Here is a 15,821-nt window from a genome sequence, read left to right as displayed (position 1 = left end):
GCCTACCACCCTTTCTCACGCAAGTAGACCTGCCTCACTGCAGTGGGACTGCTGTCGTGAGGAAGGGTTGCAGGATCGGCCCCGATCCTGCAGTGTGCTGCAGCGCCCTTGGCTCCCTGTTAATTCAATGGGAAATAAGGGAACTCAGCACTTTCCAGGATCAGAGCACAAGTAATGAGCAATTCCAGCAGCCTTGCAACCCATGAACAGAAACCTTTCACCTCTCAGAGAATTCAACTTTCTTCTCTTTGTATATTTTCTGTCAAGAGTCATCTCTTCTCCTCTTCTGGAATACCTGAAAATAGGTGTCTTAAAGGATTGAGGGACCGTCGTGTTGAATTAAACATGAGAAGTGCTGGCCTTTCCTTTTGCTGAGCAAATTCCAACGAAGGAGCATTGATTTATTTTTAATGTTCTCTCTTTGTGTAGTGGGAAATGTCCAAACCCAGGGTTAAACTAAACCCAGGGTTGTGAGTTCAATCCTTGAGGTGCCCATTTAGAGATCTGGGCCAAAAATTCGGGATTGGTCCTGCTTTGAGCAGGGGGTTGGACTAGATGATCTCCTGAGGTCCCTTCCAACCCTGATATTCTATGAGTCTGAGAAATGGGGCGTAATATGGTTAATTGTGACATTATTACAAGACTCAGGGGTATGCTGGGCAAACTATTCTATAGATATATGCATAAAGACTGTTGAATTATGTACACTGTACATTCAAGTGGCTGTTAAAGAATGTAAATATGCAGGGAATTTTATGGATGATTATAATTTAATATATTGCAAAGTTTGTAAATACTTGGGAAAAGCCTGTAAAGAGTGTAAATAAATTGGCTTTGTATGTAAGAAGAATTTAAAAATTGTTTTTACTTTTTGCATTTAAATATAAACATTGATGCACCTTTTTCCCCAATGTGGATTTTTCTTTTATTATTAAAGAAACAGTGTCATGAGCAAGAGCCGTGGTTTTGTGACTATACTTAAGCTCTAGTGTAGAGGCTCCAACTTTTTGGTTCCTGGGGGTGCTTGACCCCTGCTCTGCCCTGGGGCCCATCCCCTCTCCACCCCTTCCTCCAAGCCCCACACCATCTCTTCCCGCCCCTGATCTGCCCCTGCCCCACCTCTTCCTACCCCACCTCTTCCTACCCCTGCTCCTTCCCCTTCCCTCCAGCACCTACACACCACGGAACAGCTGATCACAGTAGGGTGGGAGGTGCTGGGAGGCAGGGGAAGGCGCTGATTGGTGGGGCTGCCAGCGGGTGGGAGGCGATTTTTTTCACGGAGTCAGTGCCTATGTTATGGTGGCAGAAGTGGTGGAGGAGGGTATAATAGAGATCTGCATATGCTGGGTAGGTTGACGACAGTCAGCATAAGGCATTAAATATATGATGGTCTGATAATATTTTGTCTTTACACATCGGAAACATTTTCAAAAATGTGTAAATGATTTGAACCTAAATCTCAATTGCAAAAGTGATTTAGGTTTCAGAGTAGCAGCCGTGTTAGTCTGTATTCGCAAAAAGAAAAGGAGTACCGGTGGCACCTTAGAGACTAACAAATTTATTAGAGCATAAGCTTTCGTGAGCTACAGCTCACTTCATCGGATGCATTTGGTGGAAAAAACAGAGGAGAGATTTATATACACACACACACAGAGAACATGAAACAATGGGTTTATCATACACACTGTAAGGAGAGTGATCACTTAAGATAAGCCATCACCAACAGCAAGGGGGGGAAAGGAGGAAAACCTTTCATGGTGACAAGCAAGGTAGGCTAATTCCAGCAGTTAACAAGAATATCAGAGGAACAGTGGGGGGTGGGGTGGGGTGGGGGGGAGAAATACCATGGGGAAATAGTTTTACTTTGTGTAATGACTCATCCATTCCCAGTCTCTATTCAAGCCTAAATTAATTGTATCCAGTTTGCAAATTAATTCTATTTCCCCATGGTATTTCTCCCTCCCACCCCACCCCCCACTGTTCCTCTGATATTCTTGTTAACTGCTGGAATTAGCCTACCTTGCTTGTCACCATGAAAGGTTTTCCTCCTTTCCCCCCCCCTGCTGCTGGTGATGGCTTATCTTAAGTGATCACTCTCCTTACAGTGTGTATGATAAACCCATTGTTTCATGTTCTCTCTGTGTTTGTATATAAATCTCTCCTCTGTTTTTTCCACCAAATGCATCCGATGAAGTGAGCTGTAGCTCACGAAAGCTTATGCTCTAATAAATTTGTTAGTCTCTAAGGTGCCACCGGTACTCCTTTTCTTTTTTTAAAAGTGATTTAGTCACCTAAAGTCTTGTCTACACTTAAAACTTTGCTGCTTTACCTGTACTACTGTAATTAAAGTGGCAAACCCTACCCCTGGTATTGAAGTGGTTATGGGTAGAAAAGTGATTGTACTAGTATAGCTTATTCCTGTTTGAGAACTCAAGTAAGCTATACCAGTATAAGGCACCACGATACTAGTATAACTGTATCCACATGAGGGCTGTTATTGGTATATCTGTGTCAGCAAAAAAATCAGCTTTTGAAAATTGGATTTAGGCTCCTAAGTCACTTAGGCACTTTTGAAAATGTTACCCAGAGGCTGGTATTTTCAAAGGAGCCCAAGGAGTTAGAGGCCCAATTCCTGTTGATTTTCAGTGGGATCAGGGTACCTGATGCTCTTATTTTCTTTTGCAAATGGTAGCCGTTGGGCCTGATCCAGAACCCACTGAAGTCAGATCAGACCCACGAACCCCACTGTGTGTTTTATATCTCATACATTATGTAACAAAATTATTTGTTCCTAATAATCCATGGGTTTATTGCAATTGCACAATACATTTCTATATTGAAGCATTTGAATACAAGAAAGCCACATTCCTCTCACACTTACCTAATGGGCCCTGTAAGAGACAAGCCTTGTCAGCACAGGGTGGGAGCTTGGTGCTTGTTTTGCAGCACCTCAGTGCTACCAACATTGGTTCCAAAAAGAACTGTGGGTGGGATCCTGGAGATGAGAAGCCGCCCTTGATCAGTTTAAAATTTGCCAACAGCTGCAGCTGACCCTGCCAAAAAAATCATTGTTATTAGTAGACGAACCATGGCGATTTTGAATGGTTTGGGGTGCTGCTGGATACCCTGCCCAAACCACAAATTCCAGCACCTAGGGCACACCAGGAGAGTCCACATGGGGCAGTCGGAGCACAACATGCAGCCTGGGGCTTGGGTGGTGGATCCAGGCCTCCCCCCTTGGCCATAGACAGGGACAGGAGCGGATGGAGGAGACAGAGGTCCAAGTAACTTCCCTAATTCCTTCCTACTTTTTTCATAAACATCCCTAAATGTCCCAGAACAAGATTGGCATTTCTGTGTTCAGGGTAAAAAAAAAAAAAAAAAAAAGCGGGGTGGGAGGGAATGTGTGTGTGTGTGTGTGTGTGTGAAATGGATATATATTAACAATTCTTTAATTCCTCTTATTAAAATTGTGCAATTGTTTTGTCAGCTGTATTTAGAATAGCACTCACTGCGTAAAAAGCAAGTTTCTCTCTTAAAATGAGGAAAGGACATAACTTCTTTATTTATACTGCTTCCAGTAAGGAAAAATTAAATATATTTTTCAAAAAACACCCTATTCTTTTCAAAATGGCCGACAGCACCAAAAATGCACATCTCCAAAAATGATACCTAGGGGCCCTGGAAAGGCGAGAGAGAGTAGGAGGGACTTCCAAAACTACTGGGCCAAAAAGGGGATGGGGCAAAAGGCGGGGCCATGAAGTATAATACAGAGTTCTGATTGGCACAATGCTATGATGTGGGACAAGGAAACCTGTCAAATTTATATAGTGATGAAAGACAGAGATCTCTTACTACTCTCCCTTACCATCCCTCCTTATGCAGTTTCATAAGGTTTTTCTCACTTCCTATCAACCCAAAAAGTTTGGGAAGGGCTATAAGCTCTCCTGCTTAAGGGTATCAGTTTAACTGATGAGGGCCAGGAAGAAACTTTCTGTGGGGAAGGTTATTCCATAACTGCCCACTGCACCTTCCTTAGGTGCTGGCCACTCTAAGACATGATAATGGACAAGATGGCCAGGACCCCAATCTGATCTAGAATTACAATTCCTGCATGTCTAGTGTTGCTGCTTGCTGTTAAATAGCTGCCGTGTTCTGCCCCAGAGGTGGCTGCATTTCACTGGTAGGTGAAGTGATCCCTGTCTAAAGTTTGTGTTTCCATTTGGAAAACATTTGGGGATCCTCGGGGAGGAGTATAAACATAAGTAATTACAGGACATCACAAAGGGTTATATTAATGTTTAAAACTGAAATTACAGCAGTATCAGGGCCCCAAAATGGAGCTCCTACGATTGTGGAAAAAATTAATACCAGGATTTCACACACATGATAACTCTCAGGGAGTGGGCATTGCTCACTCACTGGCCCTTTAAGCAACATTCCTTTTTCATCAATGACATTACATGGGTGTGTTCCCTGTGGCTCTGAAATGTATTATAATAAAGAGATAAATTGCCTTCCCTAATCTCAGGCTTTGGGTGTTCCTTGTTTTGGGAAGTGCTTTAAATCTGTCTGCCAGAGGCGTGGGCTGCTAAAGCCAGAGACTGACTGCCACAATGTTGAGCGCTCGGCTTCATCCCCTTCTCCTATTGCTCACAGCTGTGGAGCTGAGCTCGTCCCTTACAGATGATGACAAGAAGTTGATTGTGGAGATGCACAACCAATACCGCTCCCAGGTCTCGCCTCCTGCTGCAGACATGCTGAAAATGGTAAGTGTCCCATGGGAAACCCAGGGTCTGATTGCAGTCATATCTGGGGTCTTCAAGATCAGTGTTTTTCAGTGACCGGTCCGTGAACTGGTGCCAGTCCCTGAGATTTCCCTCATATAGTTCATTAAGGCAGCAAGCCGGTATCAAAGCCTGGCAGCAAGCCTGGTATCAAAAAGGTTGAGAAACACTGTTCTATATGATAGAAAGGTGTGGATATCTGGAGGTCTCCTGTATGATAGAAAGGGAATCCTGCATCTTATTGAATAGCTGAAGGTCTCCTACACTTCTTAAAATAAGAGCATCCCTTGTTATGAAATGTATTTTGAAAGTTTAAGTTAATAAATATGATTGACTCTAGCTGGAGATCCAGTGTAAAAATTGTTTTTTTTTCCTCGTGTAGCAATGACTGGGATACACACCATGTGCCGTAAATGTCATGGCTGTAGTAAACAAACTTGCAATGAACAAATAACCAAAACTTAAATTCACCAGCCAGAGTGATGAAATCCCAACTGAGCTTGGAGAATTCTTCTTAGTGTTGCACTTCATTGATAAATACTTGTGATTACTGATAGACTCTTTTGTCTATAGGATGGAATATAAAATTGAACGTCAATCATTGATTTTGGCTGTATGGGCATCTTAAAATTAGCCATCTTTCATCCAAGGTGCTCGTGTATGTTCCTTCTCACAACACCTCTGTGGGGTAGGTCTGGCAAAAAAGTATTATCCCCATTTAAAGATGGGAAAATCTATCGCATGATGAAGCAATATGCCCAAGGTCATATAGTGTGTCTAAGCTACAAATAGAGCCTCATTCTTTCAGTCCCTGCTCTAACCATAAGAGGATGCTGCTTCTGGTATTAGACCCCTTGATTTGAGTAAGATGTCTCTCCATGTCTGATGAATTACTTATTATTTGTAAAGTGTTTTGAAGAGGGAAAGTACTACATAAAGTGCAAGGTGTTGATATTTGGACTGCATTGTCTCTTTGGCTAAAGGCAAATTTGCAGCGGGTTCTTTATCATAACTATAGTCGGTTGGGGATTTTTTGATGAGCACTGAAAAATGTCAATTTGTCAAAACCAAAACTGTTCACGAAACAGGGTCAATTCTGATGACTCTTGTGATGCCAAAATATTTTTGGGGAAAAGTTTTCATTTTTTCAATTTAAAACAAATGTTCATTTTGAAATTTTCGTAAATTTCAAGTTAAAAGAAGATTTTTAAAAGGTCAGAATTGAAACAAAATAGCCAGGAAGGAGGGGGGGGGGGATAGAATAGAGACTGGGAGTGGATGGGTCATTACATAAAGTAAAACTATTTCCCCATGTCATTTTTCCACCCCCCCCCCACTGTTCCTCAGATGTTCTTGTTAAATGCTGGAAATGATCCACCTTGATTATCACCACAAAAAGTTTTCCTCCTTTCCCCCCATCCTTCCTGCTGGTAATAGCTCATCTTAAGTGATCACTTTCCTTACAGTGTGTATGATAAAACCCATTGTTTCATGTTCTCTGTGTGTGTATATAAATCTCCCCACTGTATTTTCCACCGAATGCATCCGATGAAGTGAGCTGTAGCTCACGAAAGCTTATGCTCAAATAAATTTGTTAGTCTCTAAGATGCCACAAGTCCTCTTTTTCTTTTTTACAGTGAGGTAATGTGCTCTACTGGGGTGTGATTTCTAAAACACACTAGCATGTTGCACATTAATTGACCCTGCTGGTGCACTTTAATGTAGTGCTGTTTGGGTAATGTTTTCTGGGATGAGTTGAAACTTGGAAAGCACAAGAGGGGTGGTGAATGAAAATGCTTCAAAGACATTATGAAGTAGAATCTGACCTTCATTGACATAACTATTGATAATTTCAAAGACAAAGCCAAGGCCAGACCTGAATGGAGAGCAACTATCCATAAAGGTAGTAAACACTATGGGGAAAACATACATAAAAAATGGATCAAAAAAAGGGTCAAGTGTCCTGCCAAGTCCTCAGTGGGACCCTGCACATTCTTATGTGACATCTGTTTACAGTCTTGCTCCTCAAGGATTGGACTGTACAGCCTCATGAGAATGTGTGATGTCATTGTCGGATACGACAGCCAGCCATACAGTGCTGTCTGAAACATTAAAGTGCACAAGGGAACCTTTAGTGCGCACCAGTGGGGCCTATATACAGACCAATTAATACTCAACACATTAGTGCGCTTTAGAAATCAGACCCACCATGTGGACAAGCTCTTAACTCATTTAAGCAATTTTGAAAATTGCTTAATGAAGTATGCTGCTGCTTATTGTAAAAATGGAATGATGACTTAGGCATATGACAATAAGAACATTCAATCCTATTTGTTTTAAATAAACGCTTGAAGCCAGATTTGACTGCTTTGTAGCACATTCCGCCTTGACACCGATTCTAACTCAGATCCTATCCTGAAAAACATATTGATCTTGATTGTGGTTTACTCAGAGTCTTAACTTTGTCCTGAGTTTACCACGAATAGATGTGGAATGCACACATCTGTGCTACATTTACTATTAGAGAACTTAAAAGACCTGATGGCCAGGAGCAGCAGCTTTCCCATGGTAAACTTTTGTAAGCCGTTCAGTTTAGAAACAATCCCGTGAGTCTCTGATTAAACTCCGGGTGTCTGCATTGCTCTTCTGGATTTCCAAGGACGTTTTTCTTTCGGAAGAAGCAGATCTCAGCTTCTGAGTTCACCTACTCCCGTGGCTAACTGCCCATCTGCAGTCACCCAGTGCTTGTGTTTGGGACAGCAGAACTGGTTACCATGGAAATGGTTATACAATGGGCATACGCAGACCGAAGCCTTATGTTTTTTAATGAAGCAAATAACACAGAGGTTAATTCTCCGCTTATGGAACCCAGCTCTCTGCTACAGGGAGGGGATAATGAGCCCCCACACCAAGACCTGCAGCCAACTCTTTCTAAAGCCACATCAGACACCCCCCCATCCCCTGCCGCCGCCCCTCTTAAAAGTAAGCAGAGAGCCACTTGGGAGAACAGAGGCTGCATCTTCTCTGATCCTTGCCGCCTACCCTTGGGCTCTGACACATAAGAATCAGTGAACCAGGAATCGTCCAATCGTCCTCACACCAACTAAGGTAATCACCTTCCCTGCAAAATAGTGAGGGTTTCCCCGTTGGATCACACCCCACTCCTGCCCCCATCAGCTGCTAAACCCACCTTCCTTACCCACTGCTCCATCCTTTGAGTTTCGTGATCTTTCAGTGGGCTTGTACATCTGGGTTCTCCTCCCACCTGCCCTGCTATCTCTGCTGGTTGGATTTCAGAGCAGCTGCTGCCTCCTTTAAATAATATAAAGAAAGTCCAAGCAGCTGTGTCTTAGTGTTCCCTTTAATGCTTCTCTTGTGCAAAAACATCTCCCTCTCTTACCTAACAACCACCGCTAGGTAGGATATGGAGCCCAGGGGAGCTCAGCTGGACACAAAGCAGTTGTCAGTCTGGGCACTGGAGGGATCACTTGGGATGCAGCTGTCAGACTGAGTCTCCAATCAAGTTTAAATGATGAGGTTACCAGATGTGTGCACTGGCTCCTGTGCTCTGGCCTTACACAGCTGTTGAACTGGGTATGTCCCTCTCTCCATGCATTCCCACAGTTTGTCCTGTTCATTGTGGTCAGTGGTTCCAACAAGGGACCCAGGTCTTCTGGGTTCCATTCCCAGCTTTTTTCCCTGTGACGTTGAATGTCACCACCTTGCTCATTGCCTCAGTTTCCCCTTTGGTAAAACAGGGATAATTCCTAATTGGGTAGGGGTGCTTTGAGATCCAGGGATGGAAGCTGCTGTAGAACGGCTGCTATTTTATTACTGTCCATTGACAACTAGTGTTTTATATTCACATTTGCCTTACGCTGGTATGTTCTAAGGAACATAAGGAGGTTAGATACTGAGGTCCAATGAATTTCACTGGAATTTGAGCAGCTAATGCCCTTGGGTTCCCTTTAAAACCCCATCCTAAAACCCCAATCCAGCAGTTGCATTCCTAAGGGGGACTTCATCATCATCATGGCAAATCCCAGGAACATGGCCTCCTTGCAGATTAAGCGCCACCCAGATCAATCTCTGGCTAGATCCTCAAGGTTGTCTGGCTGGATATTCAGTTTGTGCCTATTACTGGCAATCTTATGGCACAACCAAAGCTTTTGATGCCTATGTGATCCCTTGTGGCGGCGTCTGTTGGTAAACACACTTTGGAATTCATTGGTCTTCCATTGTAATAATACACACACACCAAGAAAACTGCTGAAACCAAGCCAGTGCTGGCGGGTGCAGGGTTGAGCTTTGAATATCCTCATTTCTGATCTTGTCCTACTATGTAATATGGACCTGCCGACAAACATGCTAAGAATCGGAAACGTCACTCTGGGGGTCTTTAGCCTCACTCTGCACCCACGTTTTGCTTCTATACCACAGAGCTGGTGCAACTGTTTCTACAGATCCGCAGCCTTGTGGAAAATGTCATGTCACTATGTCTGCACAGAGCCCCCAGGAGACTCTGCTTAGGCTCAAAGGCTTTGGTAACAGATCCAATTGCAGGATCGGGGCCCTTAATCTTTAATCTTACCAATTAATCTAGATGGAAAATGTAAGAGCCATAGCCTTTACCAGGAGTCTAGGTTCTAACCTCAGGCCCCATTGGATAGGGGATAGGCTGTATGTCTCTCAGCATGTCAGAGCGTTTCATCCATGTGATGAAGGACTTGATCCAGATGGACAATTCTCGCCCCGGCCTCATGCTTTGTGATGGTGGCAGTTTTGTGTTTGTTTCAGAGCTGGGCCCCCGACCTGGAAGCCTTTGCCAAAGCCTATGCATTGAAATGCATCTGGGGCCACAACAAGGAGCGGGGCCGGCGGGGTGAGAACCTCTTTGCCATTACCGACGAGATGGACGTGGAGGTGGCCTTGGAGCAGTGGTACAGCGAGCACGAGCATTACAACCTGACCACGTCCAAGTGCACCATAAGCCAGATGTGTGGCCACTACACCCAGGTATCTGGCTACAAGGCATGAGGGGCTGGGTTCCTGGGAGGGAGTTGTGCTTGGGACTTGACCCACCGTAGAAATATTGTTTAGGAGCTTCAATACCATGGTGATGGGCCCAGTATAAGAATCTCAGTTGGCCAGGATAGAACTGATTCTTATTCAGCATGGATGCCTCAATTGTGTGGGCATCATGAGCTGCTGTGATCATTACAGGCCTGCTGAACAGTTTCCCTTTAGGGGGAAAAAAGCCTTTAACATCATTTGTGTATTTTAATGCTGCACCGTTTGGTCACTGTGTGGCTTTCAAGTCCCTGTCGCAGATGGTCTCTGGCCTCAGAATTAGGATCCAGGTCAAGCTCCATGTTTTAAACGCTCCACTACTCCGGAACATTTGGATCTGGACTTTTCATTTGGCTTAGTATAAAGACAGGGGCCTCTTCCAAAATTCAGATCTGGATTATGAACAGCACCATAATTAGGGAGCATGTGGGTTGTGTCCAGTTGGATAGAGAAGAATTGTTGATGGGGGTTCTCATCCAAGCACTAACAAGGCCTGACTCCGCTTAGATGTAACTCTGAAACGGTGGTCATGCACAGAGTCCATGAGTCTGCTAGTTTGGGGAGTTGGTGCTTTAGCCCTGTAGTGGTTCATGCTTTAGCTCTGGAGGTCAGGGGAGAAAATCCTGGTGATGACTGAGCTGACGCATATGACATACACACTCATCGTCTAAACCTCTTCTCACAGGCAGGGTGTTTCATGGTCTCCCATCTGTGCTCTTCGTGCCTTGTGCTGACAGATGTAACCCTTCTCTCTTCTTCCCTTGCTTCAGGTAGTCTGGGCAAACAGTGAGCGGGTTGGCTGTGGGATGCAGTTCTGTAAAACCCTGCATGGTGTTGAAGACCCTGACCTCTACCTGCTGGTCTGCAACTACGATCCCCCGTGAGTGCACGCTTCCCAAGGGCTGCTCTGATTCCATCCAGGCCCTGTCACATCTACTTACAGTAACCTTCATCCCCAGGCTGAGAAGGAAAATCCTCCCCCAGGCTCTGCTTACCTTGCTTTCAGGTAATGCGTGGAAGCCAATCCCAAGAAAGCCCTTTCTTGTCATTTTCCTGTGGCAACAAAGGGAGGCTGGTCTTGTAAATCCAACCCAGGTCTGGGACAGAGGAGTCTTCGGCTCTATCTGTGGTGCTGCCATGGACCATGCGTCCTTCGGTGTGTCATGAAAAGCCACATAGTTACAGGGCTGTAAATCTAAAGTTGCTCCACATAGGTCAATGGAGGCACCCTGGGTTTATACCAGTGTCACTAGGAGGAGAATTTGGCTGTTAACTTCTCTGTGCTTCATTTTCCCCAGCTGTGATATGGAGAAAATTAGCTTGATTCTGCTCTCAGTCTGTTGTCATGCCACTGACTCCATGGAGTTCCTCGTAAAGATTTACATCAATGTACTTCATGGATGTGTATAGGGGGCTTTGAAGTCCTCTGTCGGCGGGGCTGTATAAATACAAGGACTAACTATCAGAGCTGGTCAGAGGGTTCCCAGTCTGGTAACCTCTATGGAAATATACATGGAAATTTTAATGGAAAAAGGCAAAATAAAACGATGAATGTTCAGGAAACTGAGGGGTCATTTTTTGAGCAGCTGTAATAATTATTAAGGACCTGATCCAAAATACGGCTGAAGTGAATGGAAAGGCTCCCAGCCTTAGGCTCTGACCTCTAGACAGTGTTCGTAAGCCCAGGTGCCATTAGTAGCACAGTCAAAGCTCCCCCCGCTTTTTTAATGACCCTTGATTTATATCTTGGCAAGATCTGATTTGAATTAAAAATCTACCTCCTTTTTGAGATGGGGAGGGGATTTGTCCTCTCTGTTGTCATGGGCTGTTCTCTTTTCATCGGCATATTCTGCTTCCAGTGGCAACGTGAGGGGTCGCAAGCCGTACAAGGAAGGACCTCCGTGCTCCAAATGCCCCGAGGGCTATACGTGTAGGAATTCAATCTGTGGTACGTGAAGGGAACTAGAGGAGCCAGTGTCTCCACTGGACGAGCCAGAAAACTGGCGGGGGGGCAGGTTCCACCCATGAGACAATCCCCCTGAAAGCAGTGGGGTTAGCTTCCGAATGAGCGTCCAGGAGTAAGGGGGTAGAATCTGGTTGTATGTGTGGAGCCCAGCACTTCCTCAGCCCTGCCGGCAAAGTTTTCCTAGGTCTCAGGGTTGGGATTCTAGGGCTTTCCCCGAAGGTGAATCTGCTTGTTGTAAGTGTATATTAGCACTGTCAAAAAGGAGCTGGATTGGCAGACCTGGGACTGGAGTCCTGTGTTTATCTACAGAGCAGGCATAGCCTAGGCAGCAACAGAGCAAGCTTCCCTCACACACGCTGCCTTGCCAATGTGCCTCGTCCTGATCCGACGGGACCCCTCCCCACTCCACTCCGAGGGGTAGGTCATTTTCACTTTCTGCAGCCCATGCTGTCCTGCGTCTCTGCTGTCCTGTGCATGGTGGTAGCTCTGTCCACTGGGAGCTCCCCCAGCTCGTTCCACTCTTCAGCCACCAGAAGACAGGGACGACGCACTGTCTTCCAACCTGGGCCATGTTCATGCTGGTGACATATGGGAAAGGCTTCCTATTCCAATAGCAACCACCTGGACCCCTGCTGCCAGGAAGTAACCCATTCTAGAGGGGTGGCGTTTTCCTACATCAGGTCTGAAAACAAATGAAATCTTGGGACCTGCCCGGAAAAAAGGATGTCCCTGTGTCCGGTGGGCTACCTGCTAAGCTCAGTTCCCACCAAGGGGCAGAGAGGTGGGGTGTGTTTCCCCGAGAGCCTAGTGAAAGCACCTGCCCCTGCTTTCTCCAGCTCTCCTTTGCTGGGTTTTCATTGGCACTGCTCGGGGGACTAGAGCTCCAAGTGGAGCTGGTGGTAACCCACAACCCTCTTTGTCTCTCATCAGAACCCAGTGTAGACTCAGAAGAGGCCTCTACATCCTCTAGGACAACAAGGCCAAAGCTCCCCACTAGGCCAGCTCTTGCCACTGACACCACCACCACGAGCCCGACCACCACCACTCCCATAAGGCCAGCACCCACCACCACGAGCCCGACCACCACCACTCCCATAAGGCCAGCACCCACCACCACGAGCCCGACCACCACCACTACCATAAGGCCAGCACCCATCACCACGAGCCCGACCACCACCACTACCATAAGGCCAGCATCCACTTCCACCACCGCCACAAAAAGGCTGAATCCCACCACAAAGCCAGCACCTGCCAGCACCACCATGAACAAAAAGCCACCACCTGCCACCACCACCACAAGCCCACCACCCACCCGAACAGCAAGGCCCCACCCCACCACGGCCCCTGGGCCAACATCTTCCTTAGAGCCCACCTCAGACCTGGACCTTAAAACATCTCCAGAAATGCAAGTGGACTCTGAGGAGACTGGTGCCCCATTGGTGACCACGGAGGATGTGCTCTCGCTAGACCTGGAGTCGACCCTCAGCCCGACTGCCTCTCCAAAAATGGAGGGAGACTTGAAGGAGTCTGATGCAGCCTCTGAGAGAGCTGAGCAAGCCCTCTCCTCAGAGCCACCTCCATCCTTCAGCCTTACGACTCCAGAAACCGATCTAAACTTGGACGATACCAAGCAGCCCCCACCTGCCCTAAAGCCAACACCCGCCACTGCTAAGGTGACCTCCCTCCTGCACTTATTACCACCTTCCAAGGCCGCAGGGAGACACAGCCTCACTGTCCAGTCCTCCCTGTCAGGTAAGGCAGCTGTGGAGTGAGTCTGTCTGTCCCGTCTTGGACATAAAGGACATAGACAAAGAAACATAAATGCACTTGGCAGGAAACAATAGGAGACTGGCCCTCAAACTCCTCCCCCACACAGCACCGACTCCTTTCCCCACACCTTCCCCTGCACTGTGTCCCCTAACATTATCAGGGGCTGTCTGAGCTGCCGGGTTTGTGAAGCATGAGCATGGATTTGGCCTGTTGCCCACTAACCCACGAGCAGTCACGAGCTGTGTCTTGCCTTCTGAGGAGCTCTGTGCTGCTGTCCTGCGCTATGCATCATCCGTGCCCATGTGGCAGCATGTCACAGTGTGAACTGGGCTGGTCCTTTACCTGTGGCTTCCGCTTTGACTCCAGGTTTCCTTCCTTTCTGCACACAGGTGCCAGAGAGACCGAAGAGCTGATGACGGGCCCCACAAAGAAAGACTTGGACCAGCTCAATGGTTCAGCCACCAGCAACTTTCTGGAGTTCTCTCTGTTCCTGCTGGCCGTGCCCCTGCTGACAGGCCTTCTGCTCTGAAGGGTCTGCCTCGACCCTCTGTGCTCCTGTCCTCAAACTCTCCTCCAGTACTGATTGTCCTGCTGCTCTGCTGCATGTGGGGCATATCGATCAGGTGAAGAGCCCCTACTGGGCCTTCTTGCCGCTGGCTAAGTCCACTCCAATCCAGTTATACTCAGCGGTGCCTGGCAAACCGCAGTGACCATTCTGTTACGCTAGCACTGCTGAGACCCCACTATCCCTGGATACCAATATAAGGGGGGTAGCTAAGTTTTAAGTGCCCAGCTCATCTGTCAAAGGGGCAGGAGCAGCTGGGTGAAGAGAGGGGAAATTCCTTGGTGCCTCTTCCTCCCTGAGCTCTAACTCTAACCTGAAGCTCCATAATTCCTACTCCAGTCTGACTCAGAGATGGGACTGCTTCATACTGAAGATCCTGGATCCCCACCAGTCTGGAGGCTCAGAGCGTCATGGCCCTCCTCCTCACTGGAAACGATGAATGATCTACTATCCTTGTAGGACTGTGAGGTCCTTTCCTACAAATCCTATATGAAAGGCAGTGCAGAGACATGGATGGTACAACCCTATCTAAACTCCTCTCGCTTCCTCCACCAATTATGTCTACAGTGCACATGCCCCTTCAGAAGAGCCAGGAATTGAACCCCGCTCATCAGTTTTGCTTGGTCCATTGCATGCATCCCATTCCAGTTCTCCATGTGGCAAGGCTCTTATTTTTTTGTGCATGGGGAAAAAATACTTCTGCACTAGAGAGGAGGGGGTGGCTCATTATAAACCTCCTGTTGGCATCATCTGTATCTTGTGATATGATGTTAGACTAGCTTCTCTTGAGTGCCTGAAGCGTACAACGTATTTAAAGTTAGATACAGATCTTGGCCTATGGTGTATGTATCTTATACGCACAGTGGAACCTGGCCCAGCAAATATTAGGTGGCGTGATGGAACTCAAAGCACATTCTGCTAGGGGCTATCCACTGGAAGCATGACTTACCTTAGAGCAGCTTTCAACTGTATGTGTCATTAACGTTTGTTTCCCCTCTGCGTGTCTGCTCCATGTATCTTACATTTCCAAGAAAGGTGTGTTAACTACACAACAAGCCTCAGGTGGTCTAGTTAAGATCCAGTGGAAGATGCCACTTGATACGAACCTTTTAGCAACCATAGCATCCCTTGGTTTTGTTAACAGATGAGGTGGGGACTGATGTGAATCCTGTAGCCCATTAGCTACAAGGGACACTGTTTCCAATACGTCATGAGGTCCTGCTCTCAATAAACGCTGTTCTGAAACCATCACGCTGGAGCATACCATGTTTCACTGAGTGGCAGATGGAGTCCTGTGGCTGGGAGGTTGGTAACTTGCGTGTGAAAGACTCTCTTGGCTGTTTTCTTAGTGGAGAGAGAAATGGCTTCTGTGGTCCGTCCCTTTGCAGTAGTGCTAGGAATGAGGCAAAGTCCCTTGTTCATTTCCTTCAGGATTCCCGAGCATTATGAGAGTGGGGGTGTGCACAACATGTAACTCAGTCACTCTCAACCTTTCCAGACTACTGTACCCCTTTCAGGGGTCTGATTTGTCTTGCATATCCCCCAAGTTTCACCTCATTTAAAAACTACTTCCTTACAAAATCAGACATAAAAATACAAAAGTGTCACAGCATGTTATTACTGAAAAATGGCTGACTTCCTCATTTTTACCATATAATTATAC

General features: G+C 46.5%; 1 protein-coding gene across 1 annotated transcript; it reads left to right on the top strand.

The window, feature by feature from the left end:
- Nucleotides 1–4,531: 4,531 nt before the first annotated feature.
- Nucleotides 4,532–15,406, top strand: PI16 (peptidase inhibitor 16). The gene is made up of 6 exons (XM_038379645.2): nt 4,532–4,769; nt 9,585–9,803; nt 10,628–10,737; nt 11,717–11,805; nt 12,754–13,575; nt 13,983–15,406. Exons 1-6 carry the CDS (start codon nt 4,617–4,619, stop codon nt 14,120–14,122), a joined length of 1,533 nt encoding a protein of 510 aa, XP_038235573.1. The 5' UTR covers nt 4,532–4,616; the 3' UTR covers nt 14,123–15,406.
- Nucleotides 15,407–15,821: the final 415 nt, after the last annotated feature.

This window comes from Dermochelys coriacea, chromosome 21, assembly GCF_009764565.3.
Source record: "Dermochelys coriacea isolate rDerCor1 chromosome 21, rDerCor1.pri.v4, whole genome shotgun sequence".
Classification (NCBI taxonomy): domain Eukaryota; kingdom Metazoa; phylum Chordata; order Testudines; family Dermochelyidae; genus Dermochelys; species Dermochelys coriacea.
This window is presented reverse-complemented; position numbering and strand designations above follow the sequence as displayed.